The sequence below is a fragment of the Pleurodeles waltl genome, chromosome 7, assembly GCF_031143425.1.
Source record: "Pleurodeles waltl isolate 20211129_DDA chromosome 7, aPleWal1.hap1.20221129, whole genome shotgun sequence".
Taxonomy (NCBI): domain Eukaryota; kingdom Metazoa; phylum Chordata; class Amphibia; order Caudata; family Salamandridae; genus Pleurodeles; species Pleurodeles waltl.
The window spans coordinates 512774164-512796334 of record NC_090446.1 but is presented as its reverse complement, the minus strand read 5'-3'; the positions used below and the strand labels follow the sequence as shown (position 1 = coordinate 512796334).

General features: G+C 47.6%; 1 protein-coding gene across 4 annotated transcripts in view; it reads right to left on the bottom strand.

Annotated features, from left to right (window-relative positions):
* Positions 1-22171, bottom strand: part of LOC138304285 (serine protease 27-like) — a 283335-nt gene that overhangs the window by 84301 nt on the left and 176863 nt on the right. For all 4 annotated transcript variants that reach the window (XM_069244219.1, XM_069244218.1, XM_069244220.1 and 1 more), the window contains exon 4: positions 6759-6928. In XM_069244219.1, the coding sequence (XP_069100320.1) occupies positions 6759-6928 (170 nt within the window). The remainder of the gene's footprint in view (positions 1-6758; positions 6929-22171) is intronic.

The window sequence follows — 22171 nt, the reverse complement described above, 5'->3', positions numbered from 1 at the left end:
CAGGTACTTCTGCGGGTGCTGCCTGCTTTTGTGAGGGCTCCCTGAGTTGCTGGGTACCCCCTCTGTCTCCTCCTCCAAGTGGCGACATCCTGGTCCCTCCTGGGCCACAGCAGCACCCAAAAGCCTCTACCGCAACCCTTGCATCTAGCAAGGCTTGTTTGTGGTCTTTCTGTGTGGTAACACCTCTGCAAGCTTCATCGAGACGTGAGACATCCATCCTCCAAAGGAGACGTTCCTAGTCCTCTTTTTTCTTGCAGAACTCCAAGCTTCTTCCATCTGGTGGCAGCTTCCTTGCACCCTCAGCAGGCATTTCCTGGGCTCCTGCCTACTCTTGACACTGTCGTGACTATTGGACTTGGTCCCCTTGTCTTACAGGTACGCAGGTCCGGAAATCCACTGTTGTTGCATTGCTGGTGTTTGTTCTTCCTGCAGAATCCCCCTATCACTACTTCTGTGCTCTCTGGGGGTAGTAGGAGCACTTTACACCTACCTTTCAGGGTCTTGGGGTGGGCTATTTTTCTAACCCTCACTGTTTTCTGACAGTCCCAGTGACCCTCTACAAGGTCACATAGGTTTGGGGTCCATTCGTGGTTCGCATTCCACTTCTGGAGTATATGGTTTGTGTTGCCCCTATACCTATGTGCTCCTATTGCAATCTATTGTAATTCCACACTGTTTGCATTACTTTTCTTACTATTACTTACCTAATTTTGGTTTGTGTACATATATCTTGTGTATAGAACTTATCCTCATACTGAGGGTACTCACTGAGATACTTTTGGCATATTGTCATAAAAATAAAGTACCTTTATTTTTAGTAACTCTGTGTATTGTGTTTTCTTATTATACTGTGCACTTGACACCAGTGGTATAGTAGGAGCTTTACATGTCTCCTAGTTCACCCTAAGCTGCTTTGCCATGGCTACCTTCTATCAGCCTAAGCTGCTAGAAACACCTCTTGTACACTAATAAGGGATAACTTGACCAGGCATAAGGTGTAAGTACCTCTGGTACCTACTACAAGCCAGGCCAACCTCCTACAGCTTCTCAACACCTTACCTTGTGTCCATTTTGGAAAAACAAAGGTTTCCTTGATATCTATTTTTCACTCTTTACATTTCACCAAATGAATTGCTGTATACCCGGTATACAATAAAAACCCATTGCAAGGTGCAGCTCCTTTATTGGCTCTGGGTACCTATGAGTCTTGATGAACCTACAAGCCCTATATATCCCTGCAATCAGAAGAGTCCAGCAGACGTAACAGTATATTACTTTTGAAAATATGACATTGAAGGAAAAAGTTACAGAGTGCAATGTGGAGAGAATTGGCTGTGTTTTTCACCTCAATTTCAATATTTCTTTATTTCAGCTGTTATCTTCTGTAGCAAAACCTTAAGGATCTACACAAATGACCCCTTCCCGAATTTAGAATTTTGTCTACTTTTCAGAAATGTTTAGCTTTCAGGGACCCAGCATTGGCTTCACACCCATTTCTGTCACTAACTGGAAGGAGGCTAAAAGCACAAAAAATAGTAAAAATGGGGTATGTCCCAGTAAAATGCCAATATTGTGTTGAAAAATTTGGTTTTCTGATTCAAGTCTGCCTGTTCCTGAAAGCTGGGGAGATGGTGATTTTAGCACCACAAACTCTTTGTTGATGCCATTTTCAGGGAAAAAACACAAGCCTTCTTCTGCAGCCCTTTTTAAAAAAACGAAATATTCTCTATATTTCGGCTAATTTCTTGGTCTCTTCCAGGGGAACCCACAAACTCTGGGTACCTCTAGAATCCCCAGGATGTTGAGAAAAAAGGAGGCAAATTTGGCGTGGGTATCTTATGTGGACAACAAGTTATAAGGGCCTAAGCGCAAACCTCCCCAGATAGCCAAAAAAAGGCCTGGCACTTAAGGAGGAAAAGGCCTGGTGTAGGAGTCTGGCCTGGCTTGTAGTGGGTACCAGAGGTACTTACACCCTGTGCCAGGTCCAGTTATCCCTTATTTAGTGTAGAAGAGGTGTTTGTAGCAGCTTAGGCTGATAGAAGGAATCTATGGCAAAGCAGCTTAGGCTGAACTAGGAGACATGTAAAGCTCCTACTATACCACTGGTGTCATATGCACAATATCATAAGAAAACACAATAAACAGAAGTACTAAAAATAAAGGTACTTTATTTTTATGACAATATGCCAAAAGTATCTCAGTGAGCACCCTCAGTATGAGGATAAGTTATATACACAAGATATATGTACACAAACCAAAATTATGCAGATAATAGCAAAAGGAAGTAATGCAAGCAATGTAAAATTATTATAGATTGCAATAGGAGCACATAGGTATAGGGGCAACACAAACCATATACTCCAAAAGTGGAATGCGAACCACAAATGGACCCCAAACCTATGTGAGCTTGTAGAGGGTCGCTGGGACTGTAAGAAAACAGTGAGGGTTAGAAATATAGCCCAGACCCTGAAAGGTAGGTGTAAAGTGCACCTACTACCCCCAGAGAGCACAGAAGTCGTGATAGGGGGATTCTGCAGGAAGAACAAACACCAGCAATGCAACAACAGTGGATTTCCGGACCTGAGTACCTGTAAGACAAGGGGACCAAGTCCAATAGTCGTGACAGTGTCGAGAGTGGGCAGGAGCCCAAGAAATGCCAGCTGAGGGTGCAAGGAAGCTGCCACCTGTTGGATGAAGCTTGGTGTTCTGCAAGAACGAAGAAGACTAGGAACTTCCCCTTTGGACGATGGATGTCCCACGTCGTGAAGAAGCTTGCAGAGGTATTCCCACGCAGAAAGACCACAAACAAGCCTTGCTAGCTGCAAGGGTTGCTGTAAGGGTTTTTGGATGCTGCTGTGGCCCAGTAGGGACCAGGATGTCGCCACTTGGATGAGGAGACAGAGGGGGTGCCCAGCAATGTAAGGAGCCCTCACAGAAGCAGGCAGCACCCGCAAAAGTACCTGAACAGGCACTTAGAAGAAAAGTGAGCCGGAGTCCACCCAAAGTCACAAAAGGGAGTCCCACGACGCCGGAGGACAACTCAGGAGGTTGTGCACTGCAGGTTAGAGTATCGGGGACCCAGGCTTGGCTGTGCACGAAGGAAATCCTGGAAGAGTGCACAGGAGCTGGAGCAGTTGCAAATCACATGGTACCCAGCAATGCAGTCTAGCGTGGGGAGACAAGGACTTACCTCCACCAAACTTGGACTGAAGAGTCACTGGACTGTGGGAGTCACTTGGACAGAGTTGCTGAGTTCCAGGGACCACGCTCGTCATGCTTAGAGGGGACCCAGAGGACCGGTGATGCAGTCTTTTGTTGCCTGCGGTTGCAGGGGGAAGATTCCGTCGACTCACAGGAGATTTCTTCAGAGCTCCTGGTGCAGAGAGGAGGCAGGCTACCCCCAGAGAGCATGCACCACCTGGAAACAGTCGAGAAAGCGGCAGGATGAAGCGATACAAGGTTGCTTTTAGTCGTCTTGCTACTTTGTTGCCGTTTTGCAGGCGTCCTGAGCAGTCAGCGGTCGATCCTTTGGCAGAAGGTGAAGAGGGAGATGCAGAGGAACTCTGGTGAGCTCTTGAATTCGTTATCTGGTGAGATCCCCAAAGCAGAGACCCTAAATAGCCAGAAAAGGAGGTTTGGCTACCTAGGAAGGAGGATTGGGTACTAAGAGAGGTAAGAGCCTATCAGAAGGAGCCTCTGACGTCATCTGCTGGCACTGGCTACTCAGAGCAGTCCAGTGTGCCACAAACACCTCTGTTTCCAAGATGGCAGAGGTCTGGGGCACACTGGAAGAGCTCTGGGCACCTCCCCTGGGAGGTGCAGGTCAGGGGAGTGGTCACTCCCATTTCCTTTGTCCAGTTTCGTGCCAGAGCAGGGCTGGGGGATCCCTGAACCGGTGTAGACTGGCTTATGCAGAGATGGGCACCATCTGTGCCCATCAAAGCATTTCCAGAGGCTGGGGGAGGTTACTCCTCCCCAGCCTTCACACCTATTTCCAAAGGGAGAGGGTGTTACACCCTCTCTCAGAGGAAGCCTTTGTTCTGCCTTCCTGGGTCAGGGCTGCCTGGACCCCAGGAGGGCTGAAACCTGTCTGAGGGGTTGGCAGCAGCGGCAGCTGCAGTGGGGACCCCGGAAAGGCAGTTTGGTAGTACCCGGGTTCTGTGCTAGAGACCCGGGGGATCATAGAATTGTCCCCCCATGCCAGAATGGCATTGGGGTGACAATTCCATGATCCTAGACATGTTACATGGCCATGTTCGGAGTTACCATTGTGACGCTGTACATAGGTAGTGACCTATGTACAGTGCACTCGTGTAATGGTGTCCCGCACTCACAAAGTCCGGGGAATTTGCCCTGAACTATGTGGGGGCACCTTGGCTAGTGCCAGGGTGCCCTCACACTAAGTAACTTTGCACCCAACCTTCACCAGGTGAAGGTTAGACATATAGGTGACTTATAAGTTACTTAAGTGCAGTGGTAAATGGCTGTGACATAACAGACGTTATTTCACTCAGGCTGCAGTGGCAGGCCTGTGTAAGAATTGTCAGAGCTCCCTATGGGTGGCAAAAGAAATGCTGCAGCCCATAGGGATCTCTGGAACCCCAATACCCTGGGCACCTCAGTACCATATACTAGGGAATTATATGGGTGTTCCAGTATGCCATTGTGAATTGGTGAAATTGGTCACTAGCCTGTTAGTGACAATTTGGAAAGCAGAGAGAGCATAACCACTGAGGTTCTGGTTAGCAGAGCCTCAATGAGACAGTTAGGCATCACACAGGGAACACATACAGGGCACATACTTATGAGCACTGGGGCCCTGCCTGGCAGGGTCCCAGTAACACATAGACTAAAACAACATATATACAGTGAAATATGGGGGTAACATGGTAGGCAAGATGATACTTTCCTACACCTGGCAGTGAAGGGGTTAAAGAAAATGCTCTGTGTGCAGGTGATGGGGCGTGTTTGGGAATGACTTGTGAAGTGGAGATGCAGGAAAATACGCACAAGAGAGAGAGAAAAGAGGGTGCTGAAGAGCAAGGAATTGAGGTGTGAAATATGCAGATTGAGTGTTTCAGAAAGGTATGAGGAGAAAAAGAGTGAAAATGTCTAATAAAGAGACTGCAGAAAAGAGTGGCGTAAAGAGGACCACAGGAAAGAGTTAAACACTCTGAAGACTTTACCCTTTTCACTGACCATAGTAATGTTTAATTCACTGTCTCATTAGAATGTTTAAATTACTTTGTGTGTGTGGTTTATATGTATGGTGTTCATGATCGCCTGTTTTAGGTGGCCCTGCCAGTTTTTCTGTGGCCCCTTCTGAGTCCCCCTTACGTCATATCGCTATATACGTCACTGGAGGGGAGTGCTAAGTTAACCAGGAAAAACATAATGAGAACAGCAATCTTGTAAGGACAGTTCTTTTGTTAAACATTTTTTGAGTGATACATTTCAGCACCACATAGTTTTGACAAAGGGTTACTGAAAGGTAGTACCCACAAGATGTGGTAGCCTTACCAGGGTAACACCTTCTCAGATGTTGCTGATTGCTAAGGTGTTACCTTGATCTTCGAATACTGTGATGCTCCACACATAGACGTTGTCATGGTGGAAGACACAGTGAACAGGCAGAATGTGTGGAGCACATTCCATGGTTCTTGTACCCCTATACTTCTGAAAGTGTCTGGCTATCTGCAGTGTGCATGATCCTACTGATCCTACTGTGAGGTAGTGTACGCTAGCATGCCTGGAACTGAACCTAACCTACTCTGGCAGACACGTTGAAGCTAGTCCCACCCTGCTGGAGACCACGATTAGAATGCGGCCACAATGGCATGCCAGAGTCAAGGCAGCCCATCTTGCTCTGAAAGCAGACCACCGGGATGATGCTAGATTAGCAGAATGGCCAGACTGCCCTAAAATGCCAGTTTTTCAAAAGGGTCTGGAGGCATTCCTCACGACTCAAGCCACGCTTTAGCCCCTAGTTTGGCATTACAGCGCTGGGGTTTCTCTCTTATCTAGTCTATAGTTTCTTCTATTTGTCTGGGGACATACAATGAGGTAGTGGGATGAGTGAATGGAGAGCAGTAACACCCCTCACTCACTTTGTGAAAGTCGCATTTAGAAGTAACGTTCTTAACAGTATAGCCCACTTATTGCCTCACAAAGGTTTTCACAGCTTCAGAGGTTTTGTGGTTCGAGAATGAAGACATGTATCCATTTATATTTAGACAACAACACGTAGTTCCTTAAATTTAGTTTCGGAACTGCAACAGGCACATTCCAGAAAAGTAATATGGAAAAGCCAAAAGGGCTGGTTTTTAACTGAAAGTGTATCCTCGTTGAATGCTGAGTTTGGGTGATTGATACTGCGGATGAGTGAGTGGTTGACTATGAGAAATAGTGGGTGGATGAATGGATACTTTGCTCATTCATGCTGGACCTCATGCACCCATCCAGGCATGCATTGACTCATTCTTGCACTCATCCCATCGCCCATCCACAATACATACACACATTTTTTTATCAATGAAGAGGCAGCTATACTTTCATATATAAGCCAGATCCTTTGCCTTTGTCAATGTTTGTTAATAATTGGAGCTAAAGGAGTCCATGTGCTAAAGTTCTGTCTGAATGGTATCTCCTCACACTTGAAAATGAGTACACCACTGATATTGAACATTTTCTCTACTAGTTAGATGTGTCAAAAACAATGTAAAAAGTAGGGCGTTTGCCAAAGTCCATGGATTACTTACGATGCAGGAATCTTTCTGGCCCTCCGCATAGCCAGCGCAAACCATGTCATCCTGTATAATGGGAACGGCCAGGCTTGCGTCGGAGTCGATATGGTACAAAGTGTCACACGTCTTCTGATCTATGAAGCCCACCCGCACCTCCTGGAGGGTCTTTGGCTCTGGGAGGGGCACTGAAATCAGAGAGAAGGCACTGTTTATGAATAGGACCTGGCAAAACACAGGCCATAACAAAATAAGTGCGAGGGCCATACACGACATCACATAAAGGGACACTGCATCAAGTTACTTCTTATCTTGATCATAATCCTGAGAGAACGTGTCAGTTTCTAGTCTATGACTATCTAATAATCGTTTTATTCACCTAGGTCCAGATTTATTGTTATTTGATGCAGTGCAACGCAGTAAGACCTCTTTGTGTGCTGCGTCAAATGGAGAGGACAGGAATGAGCATTCCTACTCTCTTCCTGCGCTGGCGCACTGTCTGCTGCCTAGAGTCAATGAAGGCACCCTTGAGCCACGTGGTGCCTTTGTTGCGGGCAGGATTATTTTGTGCAGGAAGGGATACTTGCTCTGCTGTTTGCTGTACTTGTGCAGGTGTGGCCAAAGCAGGTTGGCATAGAAGGGCTACCTGAGCATTTTCGTGATGTACTGGCAGGGAGGGGCTGTTTTTATTGCTGATTTGGGCTGTGTAGGAGGCTGGACTGGCTTGTAGTGAGTACCCAGGGGTACTTACACCTTGCACCAGGCCCAGGTATCCCTTATTAGTTTAGAGGGGTGTCTAGCAGCTTAGGCTGATAGAAAAGGTAGCTTAGCAGAGCAGCTTAGGCTGAACTAGGAGACGAGTGAAGCTCCTACAGTACCACTAGTGTCATATGCACAATAATATAAGAAAACACAATACACAGATATACTAAAAATAAAGGTACTTTATTTTTATGAAAATATGCCAATAGTATCTCAGTGAGTACCCTCAGTATGAGGATAGCAAATATACACAAGATATATGTACACAATACCAAAAATATGCAGTATAGTATTAGAAAACAGTGCAAACAATGTATAGTTACAATAGGATGCAATGGGGGAACATAGGGATAGGGGCAACACAAACCATATACTCCAAAAGTGGAATGCGAACCACGAATGGACCCCAAACCTATGTGACCTTGTAGAGGGTCGCTGGGACTGTAAGAAAACAGTGAGGGTTAGAAAAATAGCCCGCCTCAAGACCCTGAAAATTGAGTGCAAAGTGCACTAAAGTTCCCCAAAGAGCACAGAAGTCGTGATAGGGGAATTCTGCAGGAAAGACCAAAACCAGCAATGCAACAACGATGGATTTCCAGACGAGGGTACCTGTGGAACAAGGGGACCAAGTCCAAAAGTCACGATCAAGTCGAGAGTGGGCAGATGCCCAGAAAATGCCAGCTGTGGGTGCAAAGAAGCTGCTACTGGACAGTAGAAGCTGAGGATTCTGCAAGAACGACAAGGGCTAGAAACTTTCCCTTTGGAGGATAGATGTCCCACGTCGTGAAGAGTTGTACAGAAGTGTTTTCCTGCAGAAAGACTGCAAACAAGCCTTGCTAGCTGCAAAGCTTGCGGTTAGGGTTTTTGGATGCTGCTGTGGCCCAGGAGGGACCAGGATGTCGCCAATTGTGTCAGGGGACAGAGGGGGCACCCAGCAAGACAAGGGGCCCTCTCAGAAGCAGGCAGCACCCGCAGAAGTGCTGGAACAGGCACTACGAAGTGGAGTGAAACAGTGCTCACCCGAAGTTGCACAAGAGAGTCCCACGCCGCCGGAGGACAACTCAGGAGGTTGTGCAATGCAGGTTAGAGTGCCGTGGACCCAGGCTTGGCTGTGCACAAAGGAAATCTTCGTGGAGTGCACAGGAGCCGGAGTAGCTGCAAAACACGCGGTTCCCAGTAATGCAGTCTGGCGTGGGGAGGCAAGGACTTACCTCCACCAAACTTGGACTGAAGAGTCACTGGACTGTGGGAGTCACTTGGACAGAGTTGCTGAGTTCAAGGGACCTCGCTCGTCGTGCTGAGAGGAGACCCAGAGGACCGGTGATGCAGTTCTTTGGTGCCTGCGGTTGCAGGGGGAAGATTCCGTCGACCCACGGGAGATTTCTTCAGAGCTTCTAGTGCAGAGAGGAGGCAGACTACCCCCACAGCATGCACCACCAGGAAAACAGTCGAGAAGGCGTCTTGATCAGCGTTACAGTGTCGCAGTAGTCGTCGTTGCTACTTTGTTGCAGTTTTGCAGGCTTCCAGCGCGGTCAGCAGTCGATTCCTTGGCAGAAGGTGAAGAGAGAGATGCAGAGGAACTCTGATGAGCTCTTGCATTCGTTATCTAAGGAAATCCCCAAAGCAGAGACCCTAAATAGCCAGAAAAGAGGGTTTGGCTACTTAGGAGAGAAGATAGGCTAGCAACACCTGGAGGAGCCTATCAGAAGGAGTCTCTGACGTCACCTGCTGGCCCTGGCCACTCAGAGCAGTCCAGTGTGCCAGCAGCACCTCTGTTTCCAAGATGGCAGAGGTCTGGAGCACACTGGAGGAGTTCTGGGCACCTCCCAGGGGAGGTGCAGGTCAGGGGAGTGGTCACTCCCCTTCCCTCTGTCCAGTTTCGCGCAAGAGCAGGGCTGAGGGGTCCCTGAACCGGTGTAGACTGGCTTATGCAGAAATGGGCACCATGTGTGCCCATGAAAGCATTTCCAGAGGCTGGGGGAGGCTACTCCTCCCCTGCCTTCACACCATTTTCCAAAGGGAGAGGGTGTAACACCCTCTCTCAGAGGAAGTCCTTTGTTCTGCCATCCTGGGCCAAGCCTGGCTGGACCCCAGGAGGGCAGAAACCTGTCTGAGGAGTTGGCAGCAGCAGCAGCTGCAGTGAAACCCCGGGAAAGGCAGTTTGGCAGTGCCAGGGTCTGTGCTAGAGACCCGTGGGATCATGGGATTGCACCAACAATGCCAGGATGGCATAGAGGGGGCAATTCCATGATCTTAGACATGTTACATGGCCATATTCGGAGTTACCATTGTGAAGCTACACATAGGTAGTGACCTATATGTAGTGCACGCGTGTAATGGTGTCCCCGCACTCACAAAGTCCGGGGAATTGGCCCTGAACAATGTGGGGGCACCTTGGCTAGTGCCAGGGTGCCCACACACTAAGTAACTTAGCACCCAGCCTTTACCAGGTAAAGGTTAGACATATAGGTGACTTATAAGTTACTTAAGTGCAGTGTAAAATGGCTGTGAAATAACGTGGACGTTATTTCACTCAGGGTGCAGTGGCAGGCCTGTGTAAGAATTGTCAGAGCTCCCTATGGGTGGCAAAAGAAATGCTGCAGCCCATAGGGATCTCCTGGAACCCCAATACCCTGGGTACCTCAGTACCATATACTAGGGAATTATAAGGGTGTTCCAGTAAGCCAATGTAAATTGGTAAAATTGGTCACTAGCCTGTTAGTGACAATTTGAAAGAAATGAGAGAGCATAACCACTGAGGTTCTGATTAGCAGAGCCTCAGTGAGACAGTTAGTCCTAACACAGGTAACACATTCAGGCACACTTATGAGCACTGGGGCCCTGGCTGGCAGGGTCCCAGTGACACATACAACTAAAACAACATATATACAGTGAAAAATGGGGGTAACATGCCAGGCAAGATGGTACTTTCCTACACAACCCCCCCCCAAACGAAGGACAATAAGACTAGCCATGACCTGATGAGTCTTCATTGTCTAAGTGGAAATATTTGGAGAGTCCATCTGCATTGGAGTGGCTACTCCCAGGTCTATGTTCCACTGTATAGTCCATTCCCTGTAGGGATATGGACCACCTCAATAATTTAGGATTTTCACCTTTCATTTGTTTTAGCCAAAGTAGAGGTTTGTGGTCTGTCTGAACAATGAAGTGAGTGCCAAACAGGTATGGCCTCAACTTCTTCAGTGCCCAGACCACAGCAAAGGCCTCCCTCTCAATGGCAGACCAACGCTTTTCTCTAGGGGTCAACCTCCTACTAATAAAAGCAACAGGTTGATCCTTGCCCTCAGAATTAAGTTGTGATAGGACTGCCCCTACTCCTAATTCAGATGCATCAGTTTGGACATAGACTTTTTTAGAGTAACAAGGGCTTTTCAGGACAGGTGCAGAGCACATGGCCTGCTTCAGCTCCTCAAAAGCTTTCGGACAGCTAGCTGTCCATAATACCTTTTTAGGCATTTTCTTGGATGCGAGGTCATTAAGAGGGGCTGCAATGGAGCCATAGTTCTTAATGAACCTCCTGTAATACCCAGTGAGGCCTAAAAAGGCTCTCACCTGGGTCTGAGTAGTAGGGGGAACCCAATCTATAAAAGCTTGGATTTTCCCCTGAAGTGGTGCAATCTGGTCTCCACCAACCAGGTGTCCCAGATAAACGACCTTCCCCTGCCCTATCTGGCACTTTGAAGCCTTGATAGTGAGGCCTGCCTTTTGCAGGGCCTCTAAAACTTTCCATAGGTGGACCAGGTGATCATCCCAACTGGAGCTAAAGACAGCTATATCGTCCAAATATGCTGCACTAAAAGCTTCCAGCCCTTGCAGGACTGTATTCACCAACCTCTGAAAAGTGGCAGGTGCATTTTTCAAACCAAAAGGCATTACTGTGAATTGGTAATGGCCTCCAATGGTTGAAAATGCTGTTTTTGCTTTTGCATCTTCTGATAATTTGATCTGCCAATACCCTGCAGTCAAGTCAAAAGTGCTTAGATACTTGGCAGATGCCAATGTATCTATGAGCTCATCTGCCCTGGGTATAGGGTGAGCATCAGTTTTGGATACCTGGTTGAGACCTCTGTAGTCAACACAAAACCGCATTTCCTTCTTTCCATCCTTGGAATGAGGTTTTGGTACAAGTACCACAGGAGAAGCCCATGGACTTTCAGAGTGCTCAACCACTCCCAGTTCTAACATTTTCTGCACCTCTTGCTTTATGCAGTCTCTGACATGGTCAGGCTGCCTATAGATCTTACTTTTGACAGGCAAGCTGTCTCCAGTATCTATAGTGTGCTCACACCAAGAAGTGGTACCTGGCACAGTAGAGAAGAGTTCAGAAAACTGACCCAGGAGATTTATGCAATGGTCTCTCTGCTCAGCAGTGAGACAATCAGCCAAAACTACACCTTCCACTAGAGCATCTTGCTCTGTGGAAGAGAAGAGATCAGGGAGAGGGTCACTCTCTTCTTCCTGTCCCTCATCAGTTGCCATGAGCAGGGTGAGATCAGCCCTTGCATAGTAGGGTTTCAGGCGATTGACATGGAGCACCCTAAGGGGACTCCTGGCAGTGCCTAAGTCAACTAAGTAGGTGACTTCACCCTTCTTTTCAACAATTATGTGGGGTCCACTCCATTTATCTTGGAGTGCTCTTGGGGCCACAGGCTCCAAGACCCACACTTTCTGCCCTGGTTGGTACTGAACCAAAACAGCCTTCTGGTCATGCCATTGCTTTTGGAGCTCTTGGCTGGCCTGAAGGTTTTTACTGGCCTTTTTCATGTACTCAGCCATCCTTGATCTGAGGCCAAGTACATAGTCCACTATGTCTTGCTTTGGAGCTTTTAAAGGTTGTTCCCAACCCTCCTTAACAAGTGTTAGGGGACCTCTCACAGGGTGTCCAAAGAGGAGTTCAAAGGGGCTGAAGCTCACTCCTTTCTGGGGTACCTCCCTGTAAGCAAAAAGGAGGCATGGTAAAAGGATATCCCATCTCCTGTGGAGTTTTTCAGGGAGTCCCATAATCATGCCTTTGAGAGTTTGGTTAAATCTCTCTACCAGTCCATTTGTTTGTGGATGATAGGGTGTAGTGAACTTGTATGTCACACCACACTCCTTCCACATGGCCTTTAAGTAAGCAGACATGAAATTGCTTCCCCTGTCTGATACCACCTCTTTTGGGAAGCGCACCCTGGAAAATATTTCCAGGAGGGCCTTTGCCACTGCAGGTGCTGTAGTGGTCCTTAGAGGAATTGCTTCAGGATATCTGGTGGCATGGTCCACTACCACCAAGATAAACCTATTGCCTGAAGCAGTAGGAGGGTCAAGGGGGCCAACTATGTCAACCCCTACCCTTTCAAAGGGAACCCCAACCACAGGCAGTGGAATAAGGGGTGCCTTTGGAGTGCCACCTGTTTTGCCACTGGCTTGACAGGTTTCACAGGACTTACAAAATTCCTTTGTGTCCTCTGACATTCTAGGCCAATGAAACAGGGGAACAAGCCTGTCCCAAGTTTTCATTTGCCCCAAATGTCCAGCTAAGGGAATGTTGTGAGCAAGAGTTAGGAGGAACTTTCTGTACTCCTGAGGAATCACTAACCTCCTGGCAGTTACATGTTTAGGATCCCTTCCTTCAGTGTACAAGAGGTTGTCCTCCCAGTAAACTCTGTGTGAGTCACTGACATCCCCATTTGCTTGTTTGACAGCTTGCTGTCTTAGACCCTCTAGTGTGGGACAGGTATGCTGTGCCGCACTCAGCTCCTCACTGGCAGGCCCCCCTTCGCCCAAAAGCTCAGCAGTGTCTGCTTCCAACTCCTCTGGTGTAGGTTCTGCACAGGGTGGAAATTCTTCTTCCTCAGAAGTAGAATCCACTGTAGAGGGAGGGATAGTAGGTAGTACTTTACTTCTACTAGCCCTAGCTTTAGGGAGCACTTGGTCCATTGTTCCAGGATCCAAGTCACCCTGTCCTTTTTGCTTTTTGGCCTGAGCCCTTGTCAAAGCAAAAATATGCCCTGGAATGCCCAGCATTGCTGCATGGGCCTCCAACTCTACATCTGACCAAGCTGATGTCTCTAAATCATTTCCAGGTAAATCTGAGGCTACCACAACTTTCTTTGGACCATTAACTCCCCCCCCAGTTGAGATTCACAACAGCCATGGGGTGGCTAAGTGTGTTGTTGTGAGCATCGGTTACTTGGTACTGGTGACCAAGTAGGTGTTGTTCAGGGTGGACCAGTTTCTCTATTACCATTGTAACACTAGCACCTGTGTCCCTGTAGGCCTGAACCTCAACACCATTTATTAGGGGTAGTTGCTTGTACTTATCCATGTTAAGGGGACAAGCAACCAAGGTGGCTAAATCAATAGCCCCTCAGAGACTAACACAGCCTCTGTGGTCTCCCTAACAAGACCAACCCCAACTAAGTTACCAAAAGTGAGCCCAGCTTATCCCTTGGATTGGTTATTAGTAGGTTTGCTCCCACCACCACTGCTATTAGTAGGGACACTAGGTGTAGCAGTAGGGGTTGTAGTGGTAGGAGGCTTGGTGCTTTTCTTTGGACAACTGGGATCTGTTGTCCAATGGCCTTTTATTTTACATAAATAGCACCATGGTTTCTTTTCTTTGTTTTGATTAGAAGAGGATTTGGGCCCACCACCCCCACCAGAGTGTTTTTGTGGGCCTGATGAAGACTCATTTTTAGATTTGTCCCCACCCTTGTCAGAAGACTTACCATCCTTCTTCTTCTTTCCATCTTTGTCACCCCCTGTATGAACTTTTCTGTTCACCCTTGTTTTGACCCATTTGTCTGCCTTCTTTCCCAATTCTTGGGGAGAGGTCAGATCAGAGTCCACCAAGTACTGGTGCAACAAATCAGACACACAATTATTAAGAATATGCTCTCTCAGGATCAAGTTATACAGGCTGTCATAATCAGTAAGTTTACTGCCATGTAACCACCCCTCCAAGGCCTTCACTGAATGGTCAACGAAATCAACCCAGTCTTGTGAAGACTCCTTTTTGGTCTCTCTGAACTTCATCCTGTACTGTTCAGTGGTTAAGCCATAACCATCCAGGAGTGCATTCTTAAGAACTGTAAAATTATTGGCATCACTTTCTTTCACAGTAAGGAGCCTATCCCTACGCTTTCCACTAAATGATAGCCATAGGATAGCAGCCCACTGCCTTTGAGGGACATCCTGTACAACACAGGCCCTCTCAAGTGCAGCAAACCACTTGTTAATGTCATCCCCCTCCTTATAAGGGGGAACTATCTTGTGCAGATTCCTGGAATCATGCTCTTTTGCAGGATGACTATGGGGAATACTGCTGCTGCCACCATGGGTTTCAAAACCCAACTTCTGTCTTTCCTTCTCTAGTTCTAAGGACTATCTATCCAAATCCATCTGTTGCTTTTTAAGCTTCATTCTGGTTTGTTCCACTCTCAACTTATTGAGCTCCCTTTCTAACAATCTGTCATCAGGGTGGGTGGGAGGGACCTGTCTTGAAACAGAGGTATGATGAGAATTGACAGAAGGAGACCTATCCCTTACAGAGGGCATCCTAACAGCTTGGTTAACAGAAACATCACTTCTACTATGATGTGAAGGAATACTCTTGCTATGATGTGAGACAACACTATCAGTATGGTGTGACTCTACATCAGTACCAACTATGCTAGACTGTCTAGTAATGGGCAGGCTAGGAAGTTTATTTCCTGAATCTTTTTCTAGGGGAGTCCCTGGATCAGATTGGGAACCATTAGCTACTTTTTCAACAGAAGGGGCACCCCTGGCCTTATCCTGTTCTATAAGCATGTTAACCAACAGTTCTCTGGGGGGATTCTTACCTACACTTAAACCTCTTTCTATGCAGAGACTCCTTGCTCCTTTCCAGCTAAGGTGATCATAAGCAAGTTTGGACAGATCAACAGTTTGGCCTGTGCCAGACATTTTAGAAAGTGTTAAAGTGATAGAAAAAGGAACAAAATGTTTGTCAGGACTTTTAGAAAGACAGAGAAAAAAAAAAAACTTTTTGGTTAGGTGTACATACACTGAACTTGTTTTGTATATTTTTCTCTTATGAAAAGTACAATGACAAAAGTGGTAAGTAGTTGCAAGCACTTATCCCACCACGGCACAACCAATGTAGGAGGCTGGACTGGCTTGTAGTGAGTACCCAGGGGTACTTACATCTTGCACCAGGCATCCCTTATTAGTGTAGAGGGGTGTCTAGCAGCTTAGGCTGATAGAAAACATAGCTTAGCAGAGCAGCTTAGGCTGAACTAGGAGACGAGTTATGCTCCTACAGTACCACTAGTGTCATATGCACAATATCATAAGAAAACACAATACACAGATATACTAAAAATAAAGGTAGTTTATTTTTATGACAATATGCCAAAAGTATCTCAGTGAGTACCCTCAGTATGAGGATAGCAAATATACACAAGATATATGTACACAATACCAAAAATATGCAGTATAGTATTAGAAAACAGTGCAAACAATGTATAGTTACAATAGGATGCAATGGGGGCACATAGGGATAGGGGCAACACAAACCATATACTCCAAAAGTGGAATGCGAACCACGAATGGACCCCAAACCTATGTGACCTTGTAGAGGGTCGCTGGGACTGTAAGAAAACAGTGAGGGTTAGAAAAATAGCCCACCCCAAGACCCTGAAAAGTGAGGGCAAAGTGCACTAAAGTTCCCCAAAGAGCACAGAAGTCGTGATAGGGGAATTCTGCAGGAAATACCAAAACCAGCAATGCAACAACGATGGATTTCCAGACGAGGGTACCTGTGGAACAAGGGGACCAAGTCCAAAAGTCACGATCAAGTCGAGAGTGGGCAGATGCCCAGGAAATGCCAGCTGTGGGTGCAAAGAAGCTGCTACTGGACAGTAGAAGCTGAGGATTCTGCAAGAACGACAAGGGCTAGAAACTTCCCCTTTGGAGGATAGATGTCCCACGTCGTGAAGAGTTGTGCAGAAGTGTTTTCCTGCAGAAAGACTGCAAACAAGCCTTGCTAGCTGCAAAGCTTGCAGTTAGGGTTTTTGGATGCTGCTGTGGCGCAGGAGGGACCAAGATGTCGCCAATTGCGTCAGGGGACAGAGGGGGTGCCCAGCAAGACAAGGGGCCCTCTCGGAAGCAGGCAGCACCCGCAGAAGTGCCAGAACAGGCACTACAAAGTGGAGTGAAACGGTGCACACCCGAAGTTGCACAAGAGAGTCCCACGCCGCCGGAGGACAACTCAGGAGGTCGTGCAATACAGGTTAGAGTGCCGTGGACCCAGGGTTGGCTGTGCACAAAGGAAATCTTCGTGGAGTGCACAGGAGCCAGAGTAGCTGCAAAACACGCAGTTCCCAGTAATGCAGTCTGGCGTGGGGAGGCAAGGACTTACCTCCACCAAACTTGGACTGAAGAGTCACTGGACTGTGGGAGTCACTTGGACAGAGTTGCTGAGTTCAAGGGACCTCGCTCGTCGTGCTGAGAGGAGACCCAGAGGACCGGTGATGCAGTTCTTTGGTGCCTGCGGTTGCAGGGGGAAGATTCCGTCGACCCACGGGAGATTTCTTCGGAGCTTCTAGTGCAGAGAGGAGGCAGACTACCCCCACAGCATGCACCACCAGGAAAACAGTCGAGAAGGTGGCTGGATCAGCGTTACAGTGTCGCAGTAGTCTTCGGTGCTACTTTGTTGCAGTTTTGCAGGCTTCCAGCGCGGTCAGCAGTCGATTCCTTGGCAGAAGGTGAAGAGAGAGATGCAGAGGAACTCTGATGAGCTCTTGCATTCGTTATCTAAGGAAATCCCCAAAGCAGAGACCCTAAATAGCCAGAAAAGAGGGTTTGGCTACTTAGGAGAGAAGATAGGCTAGCAACACCTGGAGGAGCCTATCAGAAGGAGTCTCTGACGTCACCTGCTGGCCCTGGCAACTCAGAGCAGTCCAGTGTGCCAGCAGCACCTCTGTTTCCAATATGGCAGAGGTCTGGAGCACACTGGAGGAACTCAGGGCACCTCCCAGGGGAGGTGCAGGTCAGGGGAGTGGTCACTCCCCTTCCCTTTGTATTTGCTGTGATGTTAGGCAGGTGTGCTCCTAACTGTTTGTGACTTTAAAAAGGCTCCCTTGAGCCACTGGGCTGACGAGCTCTGGAGCAGGCACCGGCATGCCAGTGAAGAGGTATTGAAACCGGATGATTAATGGCAGCATTTCCAGCACCCCGCAAATGTGCTTTATTTGTTCTCTGCTGAAGAAGGGATTAACCCAGAGACACATATGTGTCCAGAGATGCACAGCAAAGGCTGCACCTATTTAGAGGTGAAATATTTCAAATTAACGGAGTTAGTTTTTTGAGGAAACTACATTTATCATGATGCAATGGGGCTGATTATATGCTGGGATGTTAGGCAGGTGTGCTCCTAACTGTTTGTGACTTTAAAAAGGCTCCCTTGAGCCACTGGGCTGACGAGCTCTGGAGCAGGCACCGGCATGCCAGTGAAGAGGTATTGAAACCGGATGATTAATGGCAGCATTTCCAGCACCCCGCAAATGTGCTTTATTTGTTCTCTGCTGAAGAAGGGATTAACCCAGAAACACATATGTGTCCAGAGATGCACAGCAAAGGCTGCACCTATTTAGAGGTGAAATATTTCAAATTAACGGAGTTCGTTTTTTGAGGAAACTACATTTATCATGATGCAATGGGGCTGATTATTTGCTGGGATGTTAGGCAGGTGTGCTCCTAACTGTTTGTACCCCCACAGCATGCACCACCAGGAAAACAGTCGAGAAGGCGGCTGGATCAGCATTACAGTGTCGCAGTAGTCGTCGTTGCTACTTTGTTGCAGTTTTGCAGGCTTCCAGCGCGGTCAGCAGTCGATTCCTTGGCAGAAGGTGAAGAGAGAGATGCAGAGGAACTCTGATGAGCTCTTGCATTCGTTACCTAAGGAAATCCCCAAAGCAGAGACCCTAAATAGCCAAAAAAGAGGGTTTGGCTACTTAGGAGAGAAGCTAGGCTAGCAACACCTGGAGGAGCCTATCAGAAGGAGTCTCTGACGTCACCTGCTGGCCCTGGCCACTCAGAGCAGTCCAGTGTGCCAGCAGCACCTCTGTTTCCAAGATGGCAGAGGTCTGGAGCACACTGGAGGAGCTCTGGGCACCTCCCAGGGGAGGTGCAGGTCAGGGGAGTGGTCACTCCCCTTTCCTTTGTCCAGTTTCGCACCAGAGCAGGGCTGAGGGGTCCCTGAACCGGTGTAGACTGGCTTATGCAGAAATGGGCACCATGTGTGCCCATGAAAGCATTTCCAGAGGCTGGGGGAGGCTACTCCTCCCCTGCCTTCACACCATTTTCCAAAGGGAGAGGGTGTAACACCCTCTCTCAGAGGAAGTCCTTTGTTCTGCCATCCTGGGCCAAGCCTGGCTGGACCCCAGGATGGCAGAAACCTGTCTGAGGGGTTGGCAGCAGCAGCAGCTGCAGTGAAACCCCAGGTAAGGCAGTTTGGCAGTGCCAGGGTCTGTGCTAGAGACCCGTGGGATCATGGGATTGCACCAACAATGCCAGGATGGCATAGAGGGGGCAATTCCATGATCTTAGACATGTTACATGGCCATATTCGGAGTTACCATTGTGAAGCTACACATAGGTAGTGACCTATATGTAGTGCACGCGTGTAATGGTGTCCCCGCACTCACAAAGTCCGGGAAATTGGCCCTGAACAATGTGGGGGCACCTTGGCTAGTGCCAGGGTGCCCACACACTAAGTAACTTAGCACCCAGCCTTTACCAGGTAAAGGTTAGACATATAGGTGACTTATAAGTTACTTAAGTGCAGTGTAAAATGGCTGTGAAATAACGTGGACGTTATTTCACTCAGGCTGCAGTGGCAGGCCTGTGTAAGAATTGTCAGAGCTCCCTATGGGTGGCAAAAGAAATGCTGCAGCCCATAGGGATCTCCTGGAACCCCAATACCCTGGGTACCTCAGTACCATATACTAGGGAATTATAAGGGTGTTCCAGTAAGCCAATGTAAATTGGTAAAATTGGTCACTAGCCTGTTAGTGACAATTTGAAAGAAATGAGAGGGCATAACCACTGAGGTTCTGGATAGCAGAGCCTCAGTGAGACAGTTAGTCCTAACACAGGTAACACATTCAGGCACACTTATGAGCACTGGGGCCCTGGCTGGCAGGGTCCCAGTGACACATACAACTAAAACAACATATATACAGTGAAAAATGGGGGTAACATGCCAGGCAAGATGGTACTTTCCTACAGGCTGGTTTTGCTGATAGGGGCTGGTTTTGTTGTTAGGGGCCAAGCCATACGCGTTTCCTGCCTGCAGCGCTTCAGCACTTTACAAACAATGCAAAACAACAAATAATTCTAAAGCAAGTGGTGAGACCACGCTTGCTTCAAAACCATTTGTTTTTGCATTCCTTTAGTACCTATTTCATGCAGGGTCGCCACAAACAGCGCTGACATTCAGGAGTTCAGTGGGAAGTGGGATGAGGGGCCTGCTATTGCTTGCTCAGAATGTCCAGTATATATATGATGAAGACACTTTAAAGTTAAAAACAGTGTATTTATTCATAATGTGGCCATAGCAAGGCATTTCAGATTAGTATATTTAATGATACCACTGCATTAAGGGACAATTGTTAGAAGTGATTTTAGTCATGAACCTGGAAACATTCATATTGCTTTGCCACTGCCTTTACAATGATGCAATTAGTGAACACAACAGAAGGTTGTTTTGTGCACCCTACATGTGGCCTTGGGTGTTATTATAGATGGAGTAACATTACAATCCTTTGAGTTTGAGTAGTGGAGATCCTTGTTAGAAATTGGGTTTCTGGTTGGCTAGGGTATGCACCTAAGCCAGGCAGAATCCACCACTCTAGTCAAAGCAAGTCAGTTACACACCAGTGATATCCTGTACACACCCTCTGATACATTAGTGCAGAGCAGTCAGGCTTATCCACAGAAGCAATATATACAACATTTACACAACACACTCACATCATTTTCACAATAATTATATCTCAAAAGAGACTCCAGAAGTGATTATAAAAATTTGCTTCTCCAATTTGTATATATCATAAGACCAAAATGACATAAATCATAAATATTGTGCATAAAATGCAATTACTGTAATAAGACTCAGTATCCTGAGAAGGCAAGCATAAAAATGATATAAATTATGCAATGCCTTGAAACTATGCAGGTTAAGTGGAAGGCTTATAGGTTGCAGTTCAACATGAATTATATAACCACTACAAGTGATGTGAGTGGAAAGCTCATAAAAATACAATGAATTATATAATCCGCCCCAGTAATGCAAACAGGCTTAGAACACATAAATCACCACAGATAATCAAAAGGCACCGGATCCCCCACGCTCATATTAGCTGAAATATGGAAGCCTTGTCAAAGGAAGGTGTTTGGATTCTCAAACACAGGGAAAATGTTGACCTATGCACCTCTTAGGTTTTCTATGGTAACTTGGGGAACTCGGAGTGTGTCTCCAAAGAACAAGCACCTTTGGCTAGAGGCCGGAATCATGCCTCCTTGATGTTGGCGAACCTAGAGCCCTCTGTGGCCACTGGGTCACAGCTTCTTTTTTGAGGAGCCCAGCACCGCCCTCTAAGATAGGGTGGAACACCAATATGACTCCACCATGGTCGGGCTGATCTTGGAAGGGCTAACCTGTTGGGGAGTGCCAGCAAACACACTGGTCTGGGACTGAGGCCTGGCCGACAAGCCTCAAAAGAATGTCCGCCCATGGAAACCAAGACAGTGCGTCTGTCTCTGCAGGGAAGGGAATGCAGCAGTTGAGCAGTGATCCCATCCTTCAAGAAGGGAGGCGGATGCGGTATCCACAACTGGGTGCCCGCACCAGGCTCACAGGGTGCAGGTCGGGTACAGCTTCCCCCACAGTACTCCATCTACTAGTTCCAGCCCTCCTGAAGCGAGGCGTGGTGGGGGCTTCCCTCAAACCCATACAGACTGACCTCTCCTCTCCTGGTCAAGTGAGGCGCTGGAGGGCACAAAGTGTTCGAGGCCAGCTCTGCCCGGGTAAACAAAATAAATGCTTCACATTCTGGTGGACAATCAAGCGCTCTCCGCATGCTGGGTTTACAGAGAAAAGCACTCACCAGGTTAAAATCGCAAGAAAGTAAAAAAATGAGGCATTCTCCATGCGCTGATGGTAGGGACTGTGATGCTGGACTCAGAGTCCAATGGCCAATCCTGGGGCAGCCACTAGTCCCAGGAGAACACTTGGGGGGAGCACAGGGCCAGCAGGCAGGTCAGCACAAGAGTCCTTATTGCAGGATGGCAATCTCTCCAGCAACCTAACAGGCTGGCAGGTCAGCACACAACTAAGCAAGAAGTTTAAATAGTGGTTCCTCCAGACAACACCACAGTGCCTTGGTAAAACAGGGCCAGGGAGCAGTTGACAGCAGGGCAACAAACACAAAAGCAACGCAGTAAGGCCTTGAGGCCACCCGGCAAGTAGCAGGCAAGGGCAACAGCAGAAGAGCAGTCCACATGAGTCCCTTACGCTGCTCAGTAGTCCTTCAGACAGAGATTCAGGCCCTGTTCCAAAAGTGCTTTGAAAACATGGGGTCAGAGCCCCTGTTGTTATATTCACAAATATCTTTGATGTA